Source organism: Meleagris gallopavo, chromosome 30 (assembly GCF_905368555.1).
Source record: "Meleagris gallopavo chromosome 30, MGAL_WU_HG_1.1, whole genome shotgun sequence".
Lineage (NCBI taxonomy): Eukaryota > Metazoa > Chordata > Aves > Galliformes > Phasianidae > Meleagris > Meleagris gallopavo.
The window spans coordinates 283,442-310,331 of NC_139433.1; the positions used below are offsets into that span (position 1 = coordinate 283,442).

Genomic DNA, 26,890 nt, shown 5'->3' on the forward strand with positions numbered 1-26,890 from the left:
TTTTTTTTTTTTTTTTTTTTTACCAAACCTTTTGATGTGAAGTCACTGTTACTAATGCCCCTCTACCTCCTGCAGCTCCAGCCTAAATTTGGGACAAGGAGTCACTTCGTCCAGCTGAACTGAAACCACTCACTAATTAAGTGAGCCAAGGAGCCTTGCGCTCAGGAGGAACGGCTAGGTGATAACCACGTCTGCATGCAAACGCTAAATCCAACCTCCCTCCCCCCCCCCAGCCCCTCCTTGAAGTTAAAAACTTTTGGCTCAAGAATGCGGTAGGGTTGTCCTCCTGCTACTCCCACTCCTCCTGCACCCCTTCCTCCGCCGCAAGGCCCTCCCCCTGCTCAATTTGGATTAGGCTGTACCTTTTCTTCTCTCCTTCAAGGGTGAGGGTTTTATTCCCTTCTTTTCTGCCCAGATCTCCACTAAACAAAGGAGCTCTGGGCACATCACCAGTTCCAGGACGTAAAGGTATTTAAACAGTTTCAGACTAAATTCAGACCTGCGTAGCTAAGATCTCATTTCTTTCTATCTGTAATCGCAATTCTTTGTTTGCCTAACTGTATTTTACGGTGTTTTGCACATTTTTGGGGGGGTTAATTTAATTTGCACACTCAGAGACATGGCTTTTTGAGATGTCTTTCCCGATTCCTTCCAAACTTGCAACTAAGTTTTAAGTCTGATTTAGTGATTGATTCTCTTTGCTTTGTCAGTGCAATTCTTGCAAGTGGCGCTTGATGGAATTTCTCAGAGCTCAAAGTAACTTTTGAGCCTTTCTTAAAATTCTCTTTTGATGGTGTAAAATGACTTTTCCTTACTCTCAGTAAGGACTGTGTTAATGCTCTCATGGTACGTGCCTATGTATCGATCATTTGTCATGCTTCTCAGTTCTCTGTGAGGAAATGGAGTTCCTTCAGTTTAAGTTTCTGCTTGAAAGCTGGAAATCTCTCGAAGTGTAAAAAATGTGGGTTTTTTATGACTTCTTTTCCATGTGTGTGCCACCTATAGAGCTCTGGGAGAAAAGTAAACGCTCTCCCTTTTGTCCTGCTGAAGATAATCACATCACAGCTTTCGGCACAGGCATGTGCAGCAAGGCAGCAGCAGAGCTCGCAGGGCTGCTGCAGGAAGGGCCGTTTCTTTGTCTCTGCCTCTGCTCCCAGCCCTGCCTTTTCCTTCCGTCTTTCTCATTCACTGCATTTGAAATATTAAGAGCCTGAAAAATGCATGTCCTCAAGAGCTGAGATTCCCAGCTAGGACATTGCTCTGAAGCTGGCAGGGTTTATTACATTAATTATTACTGTTATTTTGGGTATTCTTTTGTTAGTTTGTGTTTGTTTGTTTGTTTTGTTTGTTTGATTTTTTTTTTTTTTTTTTTTTTTTTAGTTCAGGCTTATTCTCTGCCTTGTCTGGGCTGATTGTGCCTGCTGTGGGACTGGGCTGGAGCAGGAACGTGCTGCTGTGGGACAGCTAGGGGGACGGGCTGGGGGAGTTGAGGGGCCCCGTCTCTCGCAGATATTTCCACTCTGGGTGGAGAAGGGAGGCCGGTGAGACCCCTCCCTGGAGAAGCACACGTCGGAATCCGGCGGGGAGAGCTGCCTGCCGGCCCTGCCCCGGCCGGGAGGAGGAAGGAAGGGACCCCGGCCCCGGAGCGTGGGGGTGGGAAACGGAGGAGCTGAGCGCTCATTTGGACGTGCCAGCGCGGGGCCGGGAGATGTGGGGAATGGGAGGGGCAGCGCGGGCTAGGGGAGGAATACGAAGGCGTAGGATCGGGGGGTGCAGTCTGGGGATCTCTGCCGTGCGTTCCGCGCAGCCCCGCGCCTCTCTTTGCTCGCCCCGACCCCGCCTCGCCGCCCCGCCCGCTCCTCGCGGCTCGGCCCGGGCCGCGCTCACGGCGCTGGGGCGGCCCCGAGGCCTGAGAGCGGTCCTCCTGAGGCTTGAGCCGTACCGGGAGCTGCGCCCCAGGCCCCAGAGCGCTCTCCTGTGCTCTCAGTTCCGCATCAGACTCAGATGACGGCAAGGATTGAAACAGAGCTGCTCCAGAGGCCGTTGTGCCTCATAACCTCAGTGCCCCGTGGCAGGAGGTGACCTCTGTCCGCCCCTCGGGGCTTATTCCGCAGCACTGCACTGCTGGCCCAGGGCAGTGTCCTCAGCTGCCCACAGGACCTCGTGTCTCCCCACATCACTGCACCCCAGGGGAGGAAGCGTGGCTCTGGTCATCAGGACTGGTCCACACAGGCTTGCGTGGGGCAGAAAATCTCTTGAGGCTGCTTTGGTGTGATTTGGGCCAAAACCCTGGCAGTGGGCCCTGCCCAATGCGTGTGCTCAGGTGCGGGCCTGTAGCCTAGGAGAGCTGGCCATGCTGTGCTCACCCCAAGGTGTGTTGGTAGCCATGGGCTTTGCTCCTACGCACCTCCCTTCCACCTTTTTCTCTGTCCCTTCACCATCATGGAAACCAGGCTTAGCTTAATGCACTGTCTTCATCCTCTAGCCTCAGACAACAATATTACATCCCCCTCCAGCATGCAATGACCCTTTTGCCTACCTCAGCACTGGCATACGTGCCCCTTTGATGTGTTTCCTACCATTCCCTCTGACTGCTCAAAATACCAAGTATTTGGAGGTTGTTTTCAAGCAACTGATCTTTATTCCATGCACTAGCCTGGCTAGAATACAATATAGTGAGGCCTGGGAAGTTGATCCCTGGTCTCTTCTTGTTTCATAGCTCTGCATCTCATATTGCTCCTCTGAAATCAGCTACTGTGCCAAATTCAGTAGCATAACCTGATACCAGGTGGTTCCAGGACAGATGCTCAATGGTCACTCTTCATTTCCCTACCAGAGAGGCAGGAAAATGGATGCAAGGGCAGAATCATGAGTCTTAGAGATCGTTTGGTTCCTATCTCTTGGGAAAGGAGGACTTTGGCAATGATATGGTGGGAAATGACATTGTGAGCATGTTGGCTGCATGTACAAGGAGCCACATTCAGTGTGACTGTATGACCTCACTGTATTAACTCTGGGGAGGGGCAGTCTGGGGTGAACAGTCATTTTAAAAATGTGGAAGCTCTTGAGAACACTTGTTTCTCTTTCTTCTGTCTTTGATTCTAGAAAGCGAACGGCAGGAAGGCACCTTGGCATTTAAGGGCTGCTGCCAAAATCCATTCTCCACCAAGGCAGCAGGGACCCTCCAGCTGGAAGAAGATTTCAGGGCAGCCAGGAACCGTGGAATCCGTACCATCATGGGGGTATTGTGGCTGGCCAGGTTCATGCTGGGATGTACAGCGGTTTTGTATGTGGAACAAGCCCAGGGTCAGTATGAAGGGGACTTGCAGACAGACAGATTTGCAGGCTTTGAGGAAAGACAGCCAGCAAACAGAGTGAGAAGAAGAGGCCAAGACACTTTACGAGGGTACGTTTAATGTTCATTTCTATTTTATAAAGCAGAACTTGGTTTATTATTATAGCACATAGTAACATGTCTACAGAATTGCTTTTCTGCCCTTTTCTTGAGCTCAGGAAGGAATCTGCTCTGCAGACACAGTGTAGGAGGACAGCTTTTGCCATGGGGAATAGCAAAGCAGGCAGAGAACCCAGGCTGCTGGGTGAATAGAGTGCTGTGCACTGAGCAGTTCTGCTTTGATCACAGCAATTTTGGGCTCATGCATGAGTACTGTGAGGAGTCATCAACATCTTTCCTGCAGGTGGGAGGAGTCTTGGGCATTTACCTGGAGGGATGGCGCTGGCTGGTCTTTCTATCGCCAGTGAGGATGTTGTTGACTGGGTGTGAGACCTCTGTCATGCTGCCAATTGATGTGGGCTATACTGTTGGCTGCTCTTACATTGATAGTTGTTCTCTCTACCATTGCTAATGGGTGAGTGTACACGCTAAGTCATCTGTTGTGAAGTAAAGTTGGGGTTTGCGGCCCCCCCTGTTGAAAAATTGGTATGAGAGCTGGATCCGTGAGGATTTTCCACTTGAGGAGAGAGACAGGGCTCAGCTTAAGAATACTCAAGCTTGTGCTGGAGCTCAGCTGTGTTTGCTTGCTCTCAAGATGGTTCCTGGCCCTAAAATTGATTCTGGGTTATTTTAAGTCTGCCTGGCTGTAGTTCCTGGAAAGCGATCCTGTGTTAGTGGGCAGAAACAGAGCAGAACGTGATACACGCGCAAAGTCTGGAGTGTGCCAGAGTCCTTCAGAACTTGCTGGGAAATGCTTCTTGAATGGGATGGAGCGCCATGCTTTCAGCCCAGACAATCAAATGTGCATGTTTGGGCTGGAGCTGGAACCCAGAGCTTGGCAGTAGAGCTGAAACAGGCAGGACCACGGTGCTTGCAGCATTTGCTCGTGGAATTCAAAAGTTCATGGCCACTTGCTTCTGCTATGGTGGATTTGGAAATGATGGACAACAGCTGTCCTAGGGGTTGGGTCTTCTCAAAATTAGATACCAAAAGTGGCCAATAGCTCCCTCACAGAGCAGGACTACTCTGTGTCTCTCCCAGTAAAATCTGAAAGGACTTTTACTGTGATTCTTTCAGGTATCTTTGAGTCCATTCAGATAAAACATTCCAAATCTTTATGATTAAAGGGATGAAGGACATTTCTTGCAAAGGATGACAGTCTGCCAGACCAGAGACTGTGGCTGCCCAGGGCTAGAGTTGATCACAATTTTCATAATGCAGATAGAAAGAAATGGAGTTAGTTCATGTGTTCATTGTTTATCCTATCTTCTGTAGTCCTGTGAGGAAGAAGGAAGAGCAGTGCACAAGTGATATTTCCATTCCTCACAAGATCTCAGGGAAGGTCACTGGAAGCCAGTGATCTTATGAAACTCAGGGACTTAGGTAACCAGACACTGTTTTCAAAAATGACTTAGAGCTTGAATTCTCCTGACTTTCAGTAGGCCTGAAGCATCCAAATGCCATATGCTTTAAAAAATGGAGCCTGACTTCCCAAGTTAGAAATGACTTCTGAAAACTTTTTTCTGAAGCCTCAGACATTGGTTGGCCAACACTGAAGTAAAGCAATACTAAATTATCTGTTGTGTAAGCAACTGAAGGCCACACAGTAAGTTTGAGGCAGGATTGGGAACAGGCCTGAAGTGTCTGGCTCCAAATCCCCTGCTGAGAGCTAAGGACCACACCACTGGCTCTTTGGTTTTTCCTCTGCTTTCCTAATGCCCTCTGAAGCAATTGCTGTAGGAAGAGAAAAACTCCACTGGGGAACGTGCAAGATCTGTTTAAAGACATCTTAGCAAATGTACATTAAGATAGCTGGAGATTCATTGTTTCTTGGCCCTTGGGAGGGCAGTCTGTTGTTGAGAGAATGATGGTGGGCAATGCAAGGAACACTGCCAAAGCACAGTGGCTGGGCTCGTGCCTCGGGCACTACCCATGCTGTGTCAAGTGACCCTGAGAGTCTCCCGTGTTCTGTGTCCAGATCTCTCCTTCAGGATTTCCAGCCTGTCAGTGAACTGTCTGTTTAAAGTCTCCTTTTTCACAAGTGGATACACCACTTGAGATGAGAAATCTATTGAAGAATGATGTTTGAAGCTCTGCTCTCCTGGGCTAAAGAATACAGCAACAGATGTCACCAAGTGTACTGGTGTCGATGTAAACCAGCAAAAGCCATCCCCTGCAGAATTACTGACTCACTGCTTTTGTAGATTCCCAGAACTCTGCTAGGCCCTGATGCTATTTTGTCTAGAAACAAATGTAGAGAGGTGCACTGGTGGTTGAGCATCTTCCCTGATATGTCTAACCACATTTATTATCCTTCTTTGGGACAATCAGAAAAGTCATAATTTTAGGTTTGGTTTACTCACAGGCTAATGCTTTAGTAGCAAAATAAATGAATTAACAGTAAGTTTTATTACTGCAAGTTTAAATGGCAGTTTTTCTCTCTCTCCTTTTTTTTTTTTATTTTAATTTATTGTTATTTTATAGCGTAGGTATGTAGGTGGCATATCTTGACTACTGCAATCATCTGTCCTATAAATCCACACCTCTAACATACATCTGAACCTCTAAATATATTTAACCATAGTGTATTTCAGTAGTGTTTATGCCAGCACTTCAAATATTTGCTTTGGAATTTGCTTTCCAAGATCCACAAAACTTTCTTTTTTAGAGAGAGACACTAATTTCAGTTCAGCCTTCATTTGAGATATCTTTGTTTCTAAGACTTTCTTTAGTTCTGAGACTTACAGAATTAAAATACAATGAAGCTGAACTGCATTATATGGAGTTCAACTGGTAGCTTCCCTTTCTCAGCCTGATGAGTGTGTAAGACCTGGGCTGCCAACCCAGCCTGATTGCTCTCTATTTTTGGTGACCGTGTTCAAAAATTTGTAGACCAGTACTGAATGGAAGGAAAGAGGCAAAAAGATTTTGTAGGTCTCTGCTCAGATCTACTGACGATGGTACAGTACATAGTCCTAAGTTCTTCTTCCTCTTCTCTTTTGTGGAAGCCTTCTGCTTGAGGCTTCAGAGCTGTCCGTATCCTTGACTTCTTGTTCATTGAAAGAACTCATTTTGTCAATGCAAGTTAATAAAATCTATTTTCCTTTTATATAGTATGCTTCATACCTCCTATCCTGCCAGATCTTAAAAGCCTTTTATAATATTAACATGCCATGAACAGATCATTTTGTCCATAGCAGAAATGTTTTTGCTCCCAAAGTGGAATATGAGAGATAAATGTATGCATGAGAGAAGTTAAAGCAATCTACTTCAACAAGCTAGATCTGGTTCTTCCATCCCTGAATGTGTTTAAAAAACGTCTGGGTGTGGTGCTCAGGGATGTGATTTAGCAGGGGGTTGTTAGATTTAGGGAAGTATGGTTAGGCTGAGGTTGGACTTGATGATCTTGAAGGTCTTTTTCAACCTGAGCAATTTTATGATTCTATGATTCTATGATACTTACTGTACCAATTACTCCATTGTGCCAACCTTTTTGTCCTGAGTGGCTGGAACTATGGATTTTCTCCGTCTCTACATTTTGTTTGATTTAAATTTGGGCAGGAAATTAAGATTGCACTGAACTGGACAAAGAAGTGTGACCCAGGTGTCTTCCACTTCTTTCCAACTTGCCATATGGGGAATGTTTACCAACTCTGGAGGAATCAAATATGCAAGCATGTTTGGTGTTCCTTCCTGCTGCTGCACGTAGCACACATTCCTGCTTTACAAGTAATTCCCTGTGGGTTTCCCAGGAAAGCCTTGTGTAAACCCAAGCAGCACTGGATATCTGCTCTGCTTTGATGCCCTGTGGCTTTATATGAAGCCATCGTCAATTAGTATGTAGGTCACTTCAAAAGTAACACCTCCTACTTATTTCCATTGAAACAAGATGCAGAGAGCACAAAAACACTATTTGATAAGTAAATACTCAGCTACAAAACACTATTTTTCAGCACAGTCAGCACCATTAGCTGTGCATTTCCACCAGTGATGAACAAGAGCTGCATGCCGTGCTTGTACAAATCTGCACCAGTGGAGGTGACCCACTGCTGCTGTTGCCACTGCTGAAGTGCCGGATTGTGTGTGGTTCTATGAGAAAATAGTGCTCTGTTTCCTTCCCAGTTTTCTTTAATAAGGAGAAAGTATGAAACAAATACAAAGAATGGAATAAATGCAAGTAAACAAGTGTATTATTCACCAATGCCTTTACATAGCAAATAATAATGTGGAGCAATAAATCGCAGCCAAAGCTGTGATTTAATCTGTCCTTAAACCCATTAAAGTAGAGGCAATTTAGAATTACTGTCTCCTGTAAGGAACAGCACTGACAAATCCATTTGTGAAGTAGGATTTGAATAGGATTATTAGTTTAATGAACTACTGAACAGTTTCCAAGAGAAAGAATGTGTTTAACAAAGGGGAAAGAAAAGATGATTAGTCTACAGCCAGCTGAGCTGTTTGTTGGCAGTGTGATTTCCTGTAAGTTCATGGCTGCCTATTTTTTTCAAGTCAGAATAAAGGCTCAGCTATAGCCTGACTTTAAACAAAACTTGTTATGTCAAGCCCATTAATTAGGAAATGGCCACTGCAGTTGAGAAGATGGATGAAAACGGAATGCTTCAGAAAAAAGGACGTGCATCATATCTCTTCTGTTGCTCTGATCTATGAAAAAAGACAGAGAAGCATCTCAGTGAGTTGTGGGGAATGGAGAGGAAGGACACACTGTGACTGCAGAAAACAGTAGGAATTGATGGGGTGTGGATAAGCTAAACTCTCCACTCACCCCAGCTTTGAAGCTCAGGTACAGTATTTGTGCGGGGAGCTACGGGCTGAGATTCTGTGCTGTGGCAGCCATTTACATTTAAGTTGACACTGTGATGATGTTTGATGTCAGAGGGAGCTGGGCACAGCGTAGACCAGCTTCATTGCTTTTCCAATGCACTGAGATGTGCACAGAGCAGATAATTTCCAGCAGCACTTTAATCTGACTTAATCCCTAACATTGCAGTTCCACAAGCATTTTAGTACAGTAATTATTAGCTGTTATCAGCTCTCTTGTCCTTGCATAATGGGATCTCACCATCGCACTGCTCCCTCTTTTGCATTACTGTTAGCATTGCTTTCCTAATCTGTGTTGCTGCTGGAATGCTTATGGAGAGAATGATGCCCAACTGGAGTGAGCAGCCAGAGATGAGCAGAACATAGGGCTGTCCCATTCAGAGGCAAAGCCAGTCTGCATCAACCTGGAGTCCTGGTAGGAGCAGAGCACACATCCAAATCCCATGTGTCTTGTAGCATCTGCAGTTCTGTAAGTGGGGATTATTAACTCTCATATTTACTCATCAGAAATATCAGTCCATATACAAATACCCTGTGTGACGAACACCAGGATTTTTTTTTTTAAATCAGAATTGACTATAATTTTTTCCCCGCTGGTACTTTAGGTTTATTAGAAACAAGCCTTTATAAAGAGCCGATCCTTGAAAAAAGCAACTTGTTTGTGCATTTCATGATTCTGTCTTTGCTGAGGTTGAGGATAATACTTTCATTGATTTTATGAAAAGGAATTTGGTTTAAATGGCAGTCAGCAGATCTTTCCTGCACCATTACTATCCCAGCCTTAGTCTAAGGTTAGTGAGCTGTTGGTTTCCCCAAAGTCCCAGAGTCAGAGTCCTTTAAATGTAGAAGCTCAATTTTGAGTCTTTATTAAGGAAAAAAAAAATTGACCTCAATGTGGTAGAAAATTCCCTTGAAAGTGAACTCCTGTTTAGAGCAGGAATCATGGCTACTGAAAAGTATTGGAAACTAAAATGTCCCATTTCTGAATTTTACAGTTTATACAGCCAGACTCCCACTTACTGAGTGTGTGTGTTGTTTCTGAAAAAAACCCTGAACCAGAGTGGTAGAAACACTTCAGTAAGCAGATCTGTGGGATATTTAACCAACTTCAACAAAAGAAACTACATGCATGTACCCAAAGAATTGTTGTTTGAAAGAAGCTGTGTTGCTTATGGTTGTCCACACATCAAGTACGGTTTTCCTTACAAGCCCCTGAATTGCATGCCCATGCACAAAGGATTCTCCGTCTTCAAGAGGGCAGCTTTTGGGCATCTCCATGTAGCAACATGGAGGAACACGGCAGGGAAGAGCATGGCCAAATTCTAGCGAAGTTGTCTTGCCTTCTCCCATCATACTCCTGCCCTGGGCAGGATGTAGATCTCTCAGCTCCAAGACCTGGTAAAAATGAGTTCAAGGTGACAGTACATCAGCTGTGTGGCACCTCAGTAAAGGAATGGCTGGAGCTTCTTTCACTGAACTCCACTCTCTCCTTGAGAACATCTTGACAGCATCCAGATCCTTGTACTCCACACATGTAAACCTTTATATTTAGTCATAAAGCCAAAAGAGAAATACTGCAACCAACAGAAGGAACAGTGTTAAGACAACAGTTTTTTAATTTAGGATTCTCATTCCTGAATTTTCTTTATGTGTTGATTTTTCTTTTGAAACGTTTAATCTTGAGCTTCTGGGCAAGGCTGTTTGCTTTTGTTATTGGCAGGAGACATTAAGGCAATTATTGGCATGGTAAAAGATTGTCTGGCATAAAGTGTAATATATATAGGGTCTTGTTCAGAATTTTTAAGAAATGGATTTGAAGTTTGATTTATTTCAGAATGTGAAAGCAAAAAAAAAGGACGAGAGAGTCAGTAATGCTGCTTTCCAAATCAAAGTGTTGTGCAGTTCCTGGAAATCAGTTGTACTTTCAGTCTCTTTCAAAGGAAAGTCTACTTTGTGGTTTCTTGCCAGCATACAGGATTTAAGCAAATTTGCACAAATAAGAGCAGACTTCCCCACTATCATTCATACAAAATGCTTGAAGATCTGAATAAAGGGAAAAAACAGAATTACTGACAAAGAAAAGATATGTAATGAAAGATGTAGTAGACACACATTGCAAAAAAAAAAGGTTGTTAACATTTTTGGTCTTGAAGTTGCCATTAACTGTAGATGCATACAGTTTTGTGAAAGCAAGGCTTTCTTTGCATTTTTCTTCTTTTATGAAACTGAAAAATAATGGGAGAATCTTGGATCTCATGGCTCATTGTACTGAAGATTATGGGAACTAAACTCCCAGCATACAGTAATTAATCACTAATGCCCTTTAAGTAAATGAGATGACTGTTTTTTTTTTTAGACGTCAGAACATTTATGTCAAAACAGAGAGGCCAACAGACAAAGGAAAGTTTTGACAACTTGAAATAACTCGTTAAAAATGTAAAATCATTAATTTTGGCTCCATTTGTCCACTTTCAAATTCACAACAGAGATAACGCATTAAAGAAAAAAATGAGACATAGGGTTTTTTTGACAGGAGAGAAGGACTAATTTTTGATGTAATTACTGTCATGAGCAAAATCAAACTTGTATTCTCTAGTTGTAGATAAGGTAAAAAGGAAACAAATGTGTATTCATATGAGCATAGTTCTGCTCTTTCTCAAGGTTCCTTTTCTCTCCCCTGTATATACTGTCTATTTAAGCTCATAGGTCTTGAGAGGAATACCTGCTGTCTTAGAACACAGAGGAGCTTGCTCATAGATCTCCACGATTAATAACTGATGCATTGGGGCTCTGACAAAATGCCCTCCTAACGATTTGCAGTGACCTGAGGTTACTGTTGCATGCCAGAAATAGCCAAGGTGCAGCTTTTGAATGCATCTGTGCACACTGACTATGCATGTGTGCAGTGTTAGTTTGCAGGGTGTGTGTGCCCTCCTGCACTCAGCTTTGCAAAGCTTGGGTCAACAGAACCTGGAGAACAGAAGGCTCCAAGGAGATCTCATTGTAGCCTTCTAATACTTCAAGGGAGTGTATAAACAGGAGGGGGAATGGTTGTTTACAATTGTGGACAGTGATAGGACAAGGGGGAATGGTTTTAAACTGAGACAGGGGAGGTTTAGGTTGGATATGAGGAGGAAGTTTTTCACACAGAGGGTGGTGATGCACTGGAACAGGTTGCCCAAGGAGGCTGTGGATGCCCCATCCCTGGAGGCATCCAAGGCCAGGCTGGATGCGGCTCTGGGCAGCCTGGGCTGCTGGTTGGTGACCTTGCACATAGAAGGGGGGTCAAACTAGATGATAATTATGCTTCTTTTCAACCCAGGCCATTCTATGATTTGATGATTCTATGGACTGTACTGTAAGCATAAGGGGTTATTTTGGTGTGAGCCAGTTGTGTCAGTGGCAGTCAGGCAGCCCTCTCAGCTTGGCTTTCCCTCTCTGTTTGTCCAAAGTCCTTGTGAGACCTCTTCCCAAAGTACATGGAGATGTAGAGGGAGAGTTTTTGAGCCTGAGCTGGAGATCCAGAGGTCCAGGATGAGACCTCCCCTTGTTGTAGGCTCTTGTCCCATTGCTTTCATGAGAGGGCTCAGATGTATTGAGTTAGATGCATCTCATCAGGAAAAAGGAATCATAGAATCAAAGAATGACCTGGGTTGAAAAGAAGCATAATTATCATCTAGTTTGACCCCCTTCCTATGTGCAGGGTCACCAACCAGCAGACCAGGCTGCCCAGAGCCACATCCAGCCTGGCCTTGAATGCCTGCAGGGATGGGGCATCCACAACTTCCTTGGGCAACCTGTTCCTGTTTGTCTCCACCCTCAGTGAAATGAGGCTTAGAGACATCTGTGTGTAATCTTTAAAGGCGATGTATTTGAAGTGGGCTCTTCCCAAAGCACTAGGAGCTGCCCTCCTAATTACTTTGAAATTGAAAATTCAAAGTTGAAAATTGCCTTGAGAGCAGAGCAGTTCTGGCACACAGTATAAAGGCCCACTCAAGCCTTCTCAGGCAGAGTCCATCATAAATTTAAGACAACCCACTTTTTTATTCAGCCAAGTCAATTTAATGTCTGGGAATTATAAACTAGACATTTTATTTTTTTTTTTTCCTACTGCTTTAGGAATATAAACATACACTGAGAGGCTGAGATGCACTGATTTTAAAATCTCAGAGAAGGCTGTGTTTGGAAGCAAGAAATCCCATCTCACCCTTCAGAAGATACCTTTTAGAGTTCACCCAAGAAAGCATCTCTGGAATCACAGCGCTTCCTTCAATTTATAAATTACTTTTGAAGGCAAAGAATTTCTGATAAATGTTTTGTTATTGCATTCTCATGCTGTTTCAAATTCAGCCTAAAGATAATTAAATATGCGTTAAAAAGTATAAGAGACATCTGGGGAAAAAAAGTTAATTTCTCACCATTTTTAATATAATAATGAAAACAGTAAACATGATATCTTTATTTTAAGGTACATAATTGCTTACCAATAAGGTATATATTCTGATATTGTGTGCTTCCCTAATCTAAACATCAAGGCTATGTTTAATCATCCATTCTCTAGGAAAAATAGCTAAAACATAGAAATGGATATTAAAATAATTGTTTAAATTAAAACTTCCTTTTGTTAACTAAAATAATCAAGAAAAATATAGTCTCTCTTCACTTAAATCAATGTTTCTTGGCTACAACCCATCCTTGGTTCTGAGAGGAGCAGTGATGCACGCTTGCTCCTCTTTGTAGATCTCCTGTTTCCTTAAAGATGTCTGCTGTTGAGAATCAATGCACAAGGGACAATTTCATTTGCCCTAAGAACTTTCCATGGCTCTTCATACTTGCTCTGCTGTTTGGCACTATGTTCCATCCCCATTTCTCCTCTAAAATTTCTTCAACATAACCTTCCCAGATTACTCTACTTCCTCTCTCACCTTTATAAAATTCATTGAATCTCCTGGCTCCTCTCTTCTATCCTTTGCCCAAAGAATACATTCTCCTTAAAAGAAGCTGCAACACAAACAAGCTGTGCACTTCCAGTCTCTATTGTGGTCATTTTAAGTGGATACCATCATTTCTGTGTTGCTCAACAAACAAGAGGTTTGTCCCATTCCAGGACTAAGTGACAGTGCTGTCACCTCTGAGCTATCTCCAGTTCTGTTGCTAGAGTCTTTTTGGCAGCTGAATTCAGGTGCTTGAAAGTTTCAGCTCTCTTTGTGGATCTAACGTTGAGATCTTCCGAGTCCCAGCTGGGTCTGGGCTCAAGCAGAGGGCAGACTGATATTGTTAAGGAGCACAGATGAGAGAAGTGCTCAGTGATTGCAGTAGAGTTTGCTCAGGAGGAAGTTGCATGCCAGTTCACAACTACTTTTTGGGAGGTAGGATTGAGGTTTTTGGAACTGAAGTAAGGGGAGCTCCAGGAGCCAGAGAGAGTAATGGTCTCCAGCAGGAATGGGACATTGTAAGTCTGGGATTTCAGTGAGCTCAGATTTAAATAGTTCTGTTGTCAAGATGAGCATCTCCTTCTTGGGCAGGTTCCACACAGGGTCAGCTGCCTGCTTTTTCTGTCTTGGTCCATGCATGTCTCCCCAGGGCAGAGAACTTTGCTGACTGTGCCAGACACAGCATGAAGCAGCTCCATCCTGGGCTTGTCTTGTTGACACAGTGGTAGTCTCAGTTTGGATATTCCTGGTAGCCATAGGAAAGTGATCTGTAGCTCTGCTCAGCAAGCAACTTCAGAATGTTCTGAATTGTCACTACTTTCATGCTTACAGTCTTACCCAGCAGAATAAAGTCTCTTTCACAGTGCTGATGTTAACAAAAAGACAAAAGGTGTACTTCTGCACCTTTAAAACTGGTTTCTTAGTACCAAATATAAGTGACATCACTGGGACAAACTTACTCCTAAAAGCTAAATATAGGATATGCTGCTTTGCAGAACAAGAGAATGATTTCTCTGGTAGGAGCAGTTAAGCACCTTGTTTTCAGGATGGAGTCACTATCCCTACATTAAATGGGGTTGCCTGGTATATTTCTCCTTCTGTGTATTTATTGATGATAAAGACAGCTGGCTTCTCTAGTGTCATTGCTCTTCTTTCTAGTTTGCTAATTACTTTTCAAACTGTCCATCACAGAAACATGTGTAGACTAGACTTGGGATAATATTCAGTGAATGTAGAGATAGCCCAGTCCTAGACTTACAAAACCAATAAACCACTAGAAGTCCTTACAATACATATGAGGGATTGGGTAAGTCAGGAACTTTGCTCAAGATCCCTAGCTGTGCTTTAGGCCAGGGATCCAAATGTCAGCACAGTTTCAGATTTATTCTCGCTCCGTGACACAATCCCAAATCCCTGTAGATGGAGAGATACACGGACAAAAACGACTATCACATTTGGCAGTAATTATTGTCCCCCTAGTGATCTCCACTGCCTGCAGTGGTGTTCCCATTTATTGTGTGAGATGATCCCTGGGGCCCAAGAAAGAATCAGGCTAGAATCAATACCAGAAAGAATTCTGAATCATAGGAAAGATTTCCTGTGATTCAGTGGAGAGGCAAGATCATCTTCCTTGGAAAAGCCACAAGCTTCAGTCTTATACAACTAGAGAACACAGTGATGGTATTGATGCAAATTCCTCCTATTTGACGTTGCACAGGCGTGAACTCCATGACAAGAGAATAAGTTGCAAGGACAAATACTCTAAAAAGAGTTTCCATGTCTCATGTGTAAAATAGATGATCTGTGGATAGCAGATGCCCTTTCTTTCTGCAATATCAAATAAATATTTACCAGCCTGGAATTAGCTAAATTGTCAGAGCTGGTGAATTTACAGCAAAGAGTAACTCAAAATGGTTTGTGGATGTCTAGGGTAGTATTTGTGCCAATGGTCATTCCTAAAACTGAACAAACAGAAGTTTTGAGAGTTGTCCAAATCTGTTGCCAAGGGGTTTGATTTCACCATAAATATTTCTTAAATGAATTTTGGAAGACAAATAAAAACTAAATGTAACACCTAAGAAGGGCAGCAACTATTTATTCATCCCATGTAAGATGTCAGAATTGTTTCACCCCAAAATGGATGCATTGTGGAGCAGACGAGAGATTTTATAGTCTGTTGGGATATCCAGAAAATGCCAAGAGAAGAGGTGAAGGAAAACTAAGGAGTCTGGGCAAGCTTGATGGACTTCTAAATGAAGTTATGGTGCTAACCACAATATAACAAGGTGTTAAGAGGAGTGTGGAGAAGTTCAAAGAATAGACATTTGCCAAAGATTACTACATGCATAGAAATCAAATCTATCTCAGGACATCCTTGACTGAAAATGGAGCATTGAGAGCCATACTGGGGGAAATAATTTCTTATGTTCATATTGTTCTATATGCATCCATTTTTGGTCACTGCTTGAGAAAATGTACTATATATGGACAACAGACAGATGTCATATGACTGTACTTACAAATAGGAACAGACACTGGTTGTATCTTGTGAAATTAAACTGCTGTTTAGCAGTCTTTCTACAGAGCTGATAAGCAAAGTCTGGAGACTGATGGGTGCAGTGTTGTTCTGAATTCATCTCAGAGATCTGTTCTATGAATCCTTACAAGAGTTTTCTCGGATCACTAGCACCCAAGATAAATAGGCTCAAAGTGCTGTGGAAGTGAGAGTTCAAGATGCAGACAGATCACTATAAAGTCTTCTTCCACACTGGGCAGAGAGGCAGTCATTCTGAAAAGAAACTGGGAACTGGAGACCTTTCAGGGCTATGTTCAGTGAATGGAAACAAGGAAATAGCTGAGCAGTTTGCAAGGACAGCTATAAGCAGTCACAAAGGTCATCAGCTTCGAGTCCAAGGAGGCCTCCCTCCAAATTCTCCTTATCCCTCTGGAACAATATTCCACATTTGGCCACAGTATTGCCTCAAGGAGAGGGGAATAGTTCCCCTGGACTTGCTATCCATTCTCCTCCTAACCTATCCCAGGATGTCCACTGCTTCTGTTGTGGATTTCTCATAGGATCAATCTGTTCAGCAGGAGGAATGCATCAGTAGGTTGATCATGTAGAGCTTCTTCCACTGCTGCCCCTGGAGACCCACTGTGTGAGTAGGTGCTGTCTCCAAATGGAAGTAGTAGGTTCTCCAGGAGACGTTGACAGGGTTTAGCGCCTGCACAGTTGTGCTCAAGAACGATGTTGAACAAAGCTTTCACTAATGTATCTGATCAGAGACGCAGGGTAGTGCCACTAGCTGTTGTAGATGGTTTGAACACAGCTTACTTTGCATTGGTAATGAACCCTTATGAACTCTTCTAATATGTGGGCAGTCAGCAGCTGCTAAGGTGCAATGCCAAGTTCATTTAACTGTCCCATGAAGCTTGTACAGAGGTTCATGTGTGTGTGCTGTGAAACATCTAGAAAAACATCTCTCCACCTCCTGTGTTCCTGCAGTCAGACCCTTCTGGGTTCTAGGTCTACATTTGGTTGCATTCTTGTGACCACATTCCATGCTACCCATTTAGTATCATGGAGGAAGTCTCTTACCTCTTGGTCATTATATTTGTGGTTTGATACTTAAGTTGTGCAGCTTCTCAGTCTGAGATCATTAAACTTGCAAGAGATGTAAAGTATTGCTATCTCTGTCCCCACCAGGAGACTCAAAGTAGTCTGAGCAGAAAATCATTGCTCAGCACAGCATATCTTGGCTGGACCATTTTAATTCAGACTCTTTTCCACTGAACAGGGAATAATCTTGGAAAGTAGTTCTCAAGAGGCTGCCTCAGCACTGAGGATCTGTTTCCACCCAGCAGAAAGAAGCTTTAGGCTGTGTCAGGGAGGGAAATGGTTCATGGCCTGACCTTGGAAAGCTGCATGCATTTGTTTCTTCAGTTACATTATGGATCTGGAGAACAACTTCTGTTCAGCTTTAAGTTCATATCCTCCTGTTTGGAGAGATCTGAAATCTGTCATCTTTGAAGACTGTCTTTTAGAGCTATTTAAAAATGATGATAGTGAGCCAAGCAATGAACAGCATTGTGGCAAACAAGACAAAATGACCAATATCCTTTTTTCCTGTGAAGGTCCTGGAGAGGATAAAGAACGAATGAAATCATCTCAGAGTGGATGGATATAGCTCTGCAGCTACATGGAAAGGCATTAGGATGAAATGTGAGAAAATATCGATACTGCAGAGCAGATTCTGCTTTAATTTCACCATAACCATATTCCCGGCAGATTTTGGCTTCAAGAGGAGCCCTGTGCAATTGTGCTTTTGGAAATGCAGCATCACTTTTGGTGGTACTCCAGGGTATACCCATGGAGATGTTACTGGTACTGCAACAGTCAGTGAGTGCAGGGCAGATAACAAGTCTTTCACAACCATTTACAACGGTTTAAGTTATCATTTGTTTTCCTGGAAAGATGGTGAAGACGTCAAGGAGAATGTTTGAGCAGCAGGGAACAATCCCTGTGCAGACCAGAGCAGCTTTGAGAATTACCCCAGCCCTGGCAGTCCGCCAATTTTCATTCATTTCTGTCTTCCTCTAATTTAAGGAATGGAAACCAGCAACAACTGAGGCACAGTGATTATCCACGATGGGAGACAAATCCTGGGCTGCTATGCCTGCTGTCTTGAAAGCACAGATTACATGTAGCCAAGGCTTCATTAGCTTTGGGTCTTACTGAGTGGCAGAAGTGCTGCTTGCAGGACATTGCACAAAGCAGTCCTTCCATTACAGTGCAGAGCCTTCTAAAGAAGACAGACTTCACACTGGGTATTCTTTCTGCTAAGGCTGAAGGAGTGAGCAGAGATCTGCATTTGTGCATGTGTGTTGAGAACAGAGCTGTGGGTTAAGCAGGAAGTTCAGGGTAGCTGTACTTAGTTTTTGGCTAGATTTGAGTCTGCAAAACATTCTTAGCCCAAACTTAACATGCTGTGCTGTCTGCCCTCTTCTACCTTTAACAATGAGTACAGTTCTGCTGGGGTCACACTAGGCATCTGACAATAATTGGCAAACTGAGCCCTTTTCATCTGCTTGCATCACTAGTGGGCAACAATTCCATGCTCTAGGCTGTAGTTCTCAGGCTGTTAACAGGAACGGCCCAATGCCACTTGTGTTCTGTCTCCACTAGCAGATTGGCATCCTGAGCCTGTGGACATTTTTGTGGTGTAAACTGTCTCCCAGTGCTTGCTCATGCTTCAGTGCTTGCTTTCCCGGTTCTCAGATGTAGTCAGTGCCAGCAGGCAGGACTTGGTGCCATCAACTGAAATTCATGCTTATCTCTGTAATCCTATTGTTTATTTAAAGTGAACAAAGAAGATACTATGGCCAGCATTACTCTTCCCTCTGTCCTTTCTTAGCATCATTCTTTAGTCCATATTAATTTTCATTAAAATAATTCTCTTTAACATCTTTTTAGCCTTTTCCTTTTCTGCACAGGCTCTGTTACCTCCATGGCTCTAACACCCAAAGGAAAAGTCACAGGGCTATTGGCGCTGTCTCAGCATTATAGTTATGTCTCTACAGGACTGCATCATGTCTGGATAAGACCCCCTTGCTACTGCTGGCTACCAAAGAGGTAAAGCTGAAATGAGGAGAGCTAAATAAATCTCTTCATTCTTAATTTAGGACTCTAAAATATCCATGGGCTTCAATTACCAATTATAATAAGAATGTTGTGTGCAAATTTGCTGAACTTGAATGAATTTTCCTCTAGCTTTCACCTTGTTACTTGGAGCACTTCACTATGAACGGTGGTTGCTGTCGTCTGAACAAGTAAATGAGATGCTTTTTATTTATACCCTCTCGCTGAGGAGGATGTGTATTGCCAGCTTGTGTTTTCCAGGATTAAGATAACTGCTATTCCTTTCGACAAGCATTTTTTTTTTGTCACAATTTTGCTGATGAAGTTATTTTTTAACTATAAAACGCAATTCTCCTTACTGAGGTTTTGCTTTGGAATCCAATTTCATTCTCCCTCCAGGTAATTTCTGTGGCACCATTAATTTCAATGAATTCTCCCCAGGTTTTGATTTGAAATTCTGCTATTTTTTAGCTTGCTTGTAAAGGTTCAGTCTTCAAGGAACAGTGGTGAACTTGTAGTTTAACTTATTGTGTAACAGAGTGCCCAGAATCTCTGCCAGGATCTCTGCACAGGGTTTGATGAAATCCTTGGCTGATTGTCCTTAAGAAAATTTCTTATCTCTACCTTTGCACATTTGGTACTTGCCACGCCTCATGTTGAATTTAATTCAACTTCCACTTTCTTCTGTGTTAGTCTATGAGGCTGATGCCGGATTTCTCTTCCTTCTCTGATTTTGATCCAAAAACTCCTAGTATTTTGTCTGATAAAATAACTAAATAATATTCTTTAACCTTCACATAGGCTTGAAGTAGGCTGAGGCCTGGGTGTCAAACTCATGAGTGTGCTGAGAGCAATGGCTCCGTTCTGTGCATAACTGTTCACGTCTGCGTGTTGAAAATGGGGACCAGTAGACAAATTCAGATGTAAGTCAAACTGGGTGTTTGGTGCCTGGCCATGTGGTCTCCCTGTAAATTGCATCAGGAGTCCTATATCATTAAAGATCATCCATTCATCTTTTCTGTATCCTGAGGACCTGAGAGCTGAAACTTAGGATTTACAGACCACCATCTGCTCAGAGTGAACTCTGCCTTTCGAGTGAATACCAACCACAGATGTATATCTACTTCTACTGAGATTTACAACTGAGTATCAGTGGCAGTACTGGCTGGCTTTGTACTTTTTCCAACCTAATGCAATCAGGAACTGAAGCCCAGAATGTTCCCCCATCTGCAGGGCATTTAAATCCATGGCAACAGAATCAATTCTGCATTCAGGGTCCTCTTTTAACTGCTCATCACAGAGAAGCAACAGATGCCCAGCCTCTTGGAAAAAATTAAGCCCATTTGAAGTCAAAATACAGATTTATTCTCCACCTTCAATTGTAACAACAAATTTGATAGTGTTATAGTAGAGACTTTGATTTTGCACTTTGGGTTTGGTGAAGGAGGCTCCAGAGAACACCAGGCAAATGCAGCACATGTAGACAATTGCCACAGTTTCTGCACAGGTCATTGTGTGCTCTGGGAACACCAGAACTGAGAAGGAGAGCAGCACACAACTTTGCACAGAAAGTCATTTAATATTTGTACTGCTCACCTTGTAGCCACCATGGAAAGCAGAAGCAAAGATTGCTTTTACATGGAACACCACAGAATCACGATTGCAGAAGTTGGGAGGGACCTCAAGAAATCATTGAGTCCAATCCCCTGCTAAAGCAGTTCCCTACAGTAGGTCACACAGGTAGGTGCCCACACAGGTCTTGAATATCTCCAAAGAAGTAGACTCCACCACCTCTTCGGGCAGCCTGTTCCTGTGCTCCGTCACTTTCACAGTAAAAAAGTTCTTTCTTGTGTTTGTATGGAACTTACTTGGTTTCTTTTTTTGCCTATTGCCATTTATTCCATTGCAGCACACCACTGAAGAGTCTGGCCTACCTTCAGAACTTGACTCCCATGCTTGAGATATATAAAACAGTGATGAGCTTTCCCCTCCTCAGCCTTCTCTTTTCCAGGCTGGAGAGTCCCAGCTCTCAGCCTTTTTTCACACTGGTTAAGCTCTGTGCCTTCAGTCATCTTTGTGGCCCTCCAAAGTTCCCTGTCTTTTTTGAAGTCAGGAGCCCGGCACTGGGTGCAGTGCTCCAGCTGTGCTTCCCCAGGGCAGAGCAGAGGGGAGCAGCACCTCCCTTGCCCTGCTGGCCATGCTCTGTGCAATGCACCCCAGGGTCCCATTGGCTTCTTGGCCACCTGTAGGCCACCAAGGCACTCAGGTCCTTCTCTGCAGAGCTCCTTTCCAGTAGGGCAGCCCTCAATCTGTACTGTTGCATGTAGTTATTCATCCCCAGGTGCACGACCCTACCTACACTCACACTTGTTGAAGCTAACCGGGTTCCTTTCTGCCCCTCTCCATCCCATCCAGCTCTCACTGAATGGCAGCATGGCCTTCTGCAGTGTCAGCCGCTCTTCCGAGCTTTGTTCTATCAGAATCCATCTTCATTATTGATGGAGATATTCAATAACAGGATTGTGAGAGTTTATTCTCAGCCCAAATTGGCTGTTTCGTCATTCTTGTAAACTCTACTCAGTTGCTTTATCCCTTTGGAGAACATCCTGTTTCTTGCACTTGGAAAGGTACACCTGCAGCATTTCTGCTACATGTCTGCCATATATGTGCTGCATGTCTGCTGCACATCTGCTGGTTAGGTCCTGCATATGTGCTGCACTTCTGTCATGTCCCTGTTTTGTGTCTGCTGTGCTTCTGCTGTACATTTGCTGGATATGCACTGCACATCTTCGTTGTGACTACTGTGCACATGTTGTGTTTCTGCTGTGTCTGTTTTGTGTCCAGTGTATGACTGCTATGCATCTGCTGTCTTCTTTATGTTTAGTGTGTGTTTTATGCACATATGTTGTATGCATGCTTCATGATTACTGCATTTTTTCTCTTTCTCAGTATCTACTGTACATGTCTGCAGTCATGTTGAAGGTGGAAAACTCGTGTATGCCTGGGTGGCTTATTCTGAATATTCTGGAACACACTAGCCTCTCTCAGCCATAAGTCTATTGCTTCAAACAACTACAAGTTCTTGCCAGAATACAGACTGGAACCTGGGAGATGGACCCTACAGGGTGCTACTGAGATTGACTGTTTTTCTCAGGGTGCCCAGCCATCCCAGTAGCCTCTGCCTCCCCTACAGAACTTTGGGAATGGAAACCAGAGGAAGAAAACCTTCAAAAATCCCCACTGCTCAGGCAGAACTTCCAGGAAAAAAATAAGGATAAGTTCAGGAAAACATAGAGTGGTGTAGAATGATGGCACACCTACTGTAATGTAATGTTCCTGGGCTCCATCGGAAGAGGGGTGGCCAGCAGGGACAGGAGGTGATTGTCCCTCTCTACTCTGCTCTTGTGAGACCCCATCTGCAGCACTGCGTCCAGGTCTGGAGCCCCCAGGACAAGAAAGACAGGAAGCTGTTGGAGAGGGTCCAGAGGAGGGAGGCCACAAAGATGATCAGGGGGTTGGAGCACCTCCCCTACAAAGACAGGCTGAGGGAGCTGGGCTTGTTCAGCATGGAGAAAAGAAGCTGCAGGGTGACCTCATTGCAGCCTTCAGTACCTACAAACAGGAGGGGAATCAACTCTTTGAAAGGGCAGATAACAGCAGGACAAAGGGAAATGGCTTTAAATTGAGGGAGGGCAGATTGAGGTTGGATGTCAGGGGGAAGTTGTTTGCTGTGAGAGTAGTGAGGTGCTGGAACAGCTGCCCAGAGAGGCTGTGGATGCCCCATCCATCCCTGGAGGTTTTCAAGGCCAGGTTGGATGGGGCCCTGGGCAGCCTGGGCTGGAATTGAATGTGGAGGTTGGTGGCCCTGCATGTGGCAGGGGGGGATTGGAACTTCATGATCCTTGAGGTCTCTTTCAACCATGGCTATTCTATGATTCTGTGATTCTGTGAGACCTCAGGATTTGAGGATGAACTAGCAAGAGAAGCTTTGCAGTAAGCACTTCATGGCATGGGAGGAAGGTAGAGGCACAGTCACAACATCTACAAGGCCACAGGCACTGTTTGGGATGCTGTTCTGAAGCGAGGAAGGGATGCTGAGACAATATGTGTCTTATGTGTTTTCTTTGCTGGTGGCAGAATACCGGAGGGTCCAGTTTGCTATCTAAATTCACATCAGGAGCAATGCATAATATTTCTCAGTGGTGATTTGGTACAAGGAAAACAGCACAGACGTCTGTACTCAGCTGGGTGATGCTGTGCAGGCGGTACAATAAACACCGACAGCCTGGCCTTTGTGAGAACAAACCAGATCCATCCAGAGACTAATGTTGTTTGAGATGCTAAACACCTTCAGAAACAGCTAGAGAGGCAGTGTTCTTAGTGTTGCTCCTGCAAGGTGACGGGTGATACTAAGCTGCTAATTTTTTCCTGAAAGCTGTCCTTGGTATTTCATTTTTTCTGTGCTTTCTCACTGAGTCACTTCAAGGAACGTATTGGTGTGCGGAGTACTCTGGTCTCCATGAGAAGTGGAAGCAGATGCTCAGATTATTATTTTAGATCTTGAAATCATTTTATCTATTAAGGTCACTTTTTTCTTCTAAATGTATCCAAAGCATATACAATCTTCATAGGGGTTTGACAGCATTTTGGTTTTGATAGGAGGTGAGGGTTCAGTTGTGCAGTTTGCTAGAACAATGAAACATGAACAATGAAGGCATTTCTGTTCCTGGCTTTAAATGTAGGTGTTCTGATTCTGGTTTTAAAGTAGTAATCTCATGAAAAGTACTGGAAAGGACCATGTCCAGGCTGAAGGCTGCTCTCAGCCAAGACTCTGAAAAAAGACAAACTAGGGTTTGTGCTCAGATGTGATTTCCTCACAGCTGCCATCTACAGCAACACAGACCGGCAGCAGAGCTGTTACAGAGCACTAGGGAAATGAGAAGAGACTGTTATCTGAAAAATGAAATGAACTCGCTGGTCTAGCTGAGGTGAATGGACTTGTTTCCAGAATGAAAATTAAAAAAATAAAGCAACCAATGCTGTTGTAGTTTTTAAAAATCAGATATTGGTGTTGCTCCACTCAGCTGCATCCATATGTTTGCTCCTGTGCTGAGGCACAGCTTAGCTGGAGGTATTTCTACCAGTAGACGAGATATATATGTAGTTGTGAAAGTGTATTTTGCAGTGAAATGGATTACAGTGAACATAGAATCATGGAATCGTGAAACAGTTGAGGTTGGAAGGGATTCTCTGGAGGACCCCTGTTTCAATGCCTGCTCAAGAAGGGTCACCCTGAGCAGGGTGCCCCGAGGACCATGTCTGGATGGCTTCTGAAGACCTCCAAGGATGGAGGCTGTGGTCAACCTGCTCCAACATTCTCTTGCTGTCACAGTGATGAAGTGTTTCCCGATGTTCAAACTTCGGTTTTTCAGAATCATTCCAACTTCATAGCAGAAGCTGCCTAACGTGATTCAATAACACCACCATCTCTGTGCAGTGATGATGGTAGCTACTAATTGTCAATCACCACCCCCAAGCTAACTACTGAATTGGTTGACATAAAGCTTGATTAATTCAAATGAGAATGAGGATAGTATGATGGATGCCAAACAATATAGATCTGGGGCAATATCCTGATTAAATGACCATGGTGGTGTTAGAGCATGCATAGGTCTATGAGTGGAAGAGACTTCATTAATAAATCCAGCAGTGAAATACAGAACAAGATCCCGTAGCTGAAAGTAGAAGCTAGATAAATTCAGATTCTGCCACAGTCTATCTTTCAGTAGTGATTTTAGCTCAAATTCTCATGCCTCTCTAAAAGTCATGATCACTCAGGGGTTGCACAAGAGTCTGGATGAACTCTCTACTTATCTGTTTACTGGTTTCCCCCACGTGTTTGGTCCTTTGTTAGAGATCTTGCAAGGAGCTGCATTCTCGTGACTCCGCACTTGACAAAGTCACAGGAGTATGGGCATCGCATGAGTTTGTGGATTTCATGTTTTCTTTTGGGAGATTTTCTGGGGAAGTTTGCTAGTTCATTTGTGGATGTGTAGCATGGCACAGCGTGATGTAGATACCAGGCTGAAGTACATGTTTGGGTTGGGTTTCATGTCTTCTTTGCTATGTGGCATTGCTTAAACTGTCAAAAGAGATTTGAAGATGAAGAAGCTATGGCCAGCTTGTCTGGTTGGCAGTTCTGAATGCACGTAAGTTTGCCATTCAGAATAAAAGAGCAGGACTTTGTCTGCACTGAGCATATGCAGCACTGATGAGTTATATGCACAAGGAATAGATGCCCTTGCTCTGTTCTGATGATGAAGACTTCACTTGCCTGTGGTTTTTGGGGTTGTTTGGTATCTAGGAGTCTCTGTTCCCATGTGAAAAGTTCTTGAACTGTCTGTGTCTAACTTTGTGGCTATGGCTCCCCTCCTTACCTAGGATCCTACCTGCATGCTCTGCCTTATCAGGGTAGATCTGACTGTGCCTCAGTTCTTCACTCCTTCATGTCATCCTAAGAGGGTCATGCTAGGCATCTGGGGCTCTGATTTTACATAGTCTGACAGTCTAGAATTACAAGAGTGGGTCTGGTTTCAGCTACTATGGCTGCTGTGAACAAAAAACTACTCCACCATGAGCAGTCTGCAGAAAATAAATGTATAAGGACATTTAGTCCCCATGCAGGGGGAGAACATCTCCGTACCCCATGCAGGTATGGAGTTGCTTAGCTACGTAGGTAGCTGCCATCCTTTGGGCCTGCCCTCTCCTGCCAGCCTGATGGACTTCAGGCAGCACCTGAGTCTCCTTTGTGCCTCTCAGTTTGGAAGAGGCACTTTCCTTGGACACTTACCTTCTTCCTACTCCTCAGGCACGCTGGCACCAGGTACAACTGATCCATACTTATATAGGATTAGAACCGGTCACACCTGTTTCTGTACCACAGGTGTCTCTTCTGGCCTCCAAATGTTTTTAACTTGGCATGCATTTCTAGTTGTCCTACTCAGCCAAGCTTTTACTCAGCATCCCCCTCTGGAGTCCACCAGCCCACCAGCCTGCCTTAGCTCCCAGTGGGATCTTGAGTCCCTGCTGTTCTGGTCAGCTCAGCACAGCGCCTCACTGGCATGTTGATTCTGCTCCAAGATCCTAGCAGTCCTCGCATCCACAGGTACTGTCCGCACTACATACTGTCTCCAACCACACATGAACTACCTGTGTTGGGTCTAAGGAAAAGAAGTGGTTTAGGTTTTAGATCTTTAGTGGCCTTTCCCTCAGAGTACCAGGATGGGGCCAGACTTGCTCTCATGCTTGTCTCTGCTCAGGTCCTTCTCTCTTACTGGTGTGAGAAACTTCCAGATCTGCTCTAGGCAAATCAGTCTCCCCAGTGGATCATAGAAGAACTCTGCCATGACACTTGGCCATTAATCTACAACCTAGATTTCACTGTTCATGACACAGGGTGTTAACAACCATACATTTTGTGCAAGTCATCAGGTGAACAGAAAGCCAGTCTGTGAGGACACTTTCTGTGCAGCATGAGCTTTGAGCTCCATGACCCTAGCACAGTGCATTGTAGCTGAAACGATGACAGTCATTTCTCCCTCCGTCCCCTTTGCACAAATGTGTAGCTAATTGGGGCTTTCTAAACAGGGAGGTCAGAAGTCAGTTATTAAAATTTTGTATGGTGACTCCATTCGGTGGGAATTAAACAAGGCTTATTTAAGCTTGGAGTGAGAGAGTGGATTTTGGCAGAAAAAATGTCATTTAAGAGACTATTCAGCTGTTCTCATGCAGCAATAATATGTACAGAATATCCAGTGGTGCTTTTCAGAAACAGAGGAAAAAATTGTTTTTAATTTTCAGACCCAATGTTTGTGGCTCAAGGTTCCACTCGTACTGCTGCCCTGGCTGGAAAACGCTGCCTGGAGGGAATCAGTGCATTGTCCGTGAGTATCCATTTTCCTATTAAGGGCACCAAGGGAACTCACTGCCATGTGGGAAAGAAAACATATCTCATGCTTCAGCAGA

At 43.9% G+C, this 26,890-nt stretch overlaps 1 protein-coding gene across 1 annotated transcript in view; it reads left to right on the top strand.

Moving 5' to 3' along the window:
* The first annotated feature begins 292 nt into the window (after window positions 1–292).
* The window catches only part of LOC100538712 (fibrillin-2), a 127,750-nt gene continuing 101,152 nt past the window's right edge, over window positions 293–26,890 (top strand). Inside the window, exons 1-3 of the mRNA XM_010724750.4 lie at window positions 293–468; window positions 3,106–3,406; window positions 26,726–26,808. Of these exons, the coding sequence (XP_010723052.2) occupies window positions 3,237–3,406; window positions 26,726–26,808 (253 nt within the window). The 5' untranslated portion in view covers window positions 293–468; window positions 3,106–3,236. The remainder of the gene's footprint in view (window positions 469–3,105; window positions 3,407–26,725; window positions 26,809–26,890) is intronic.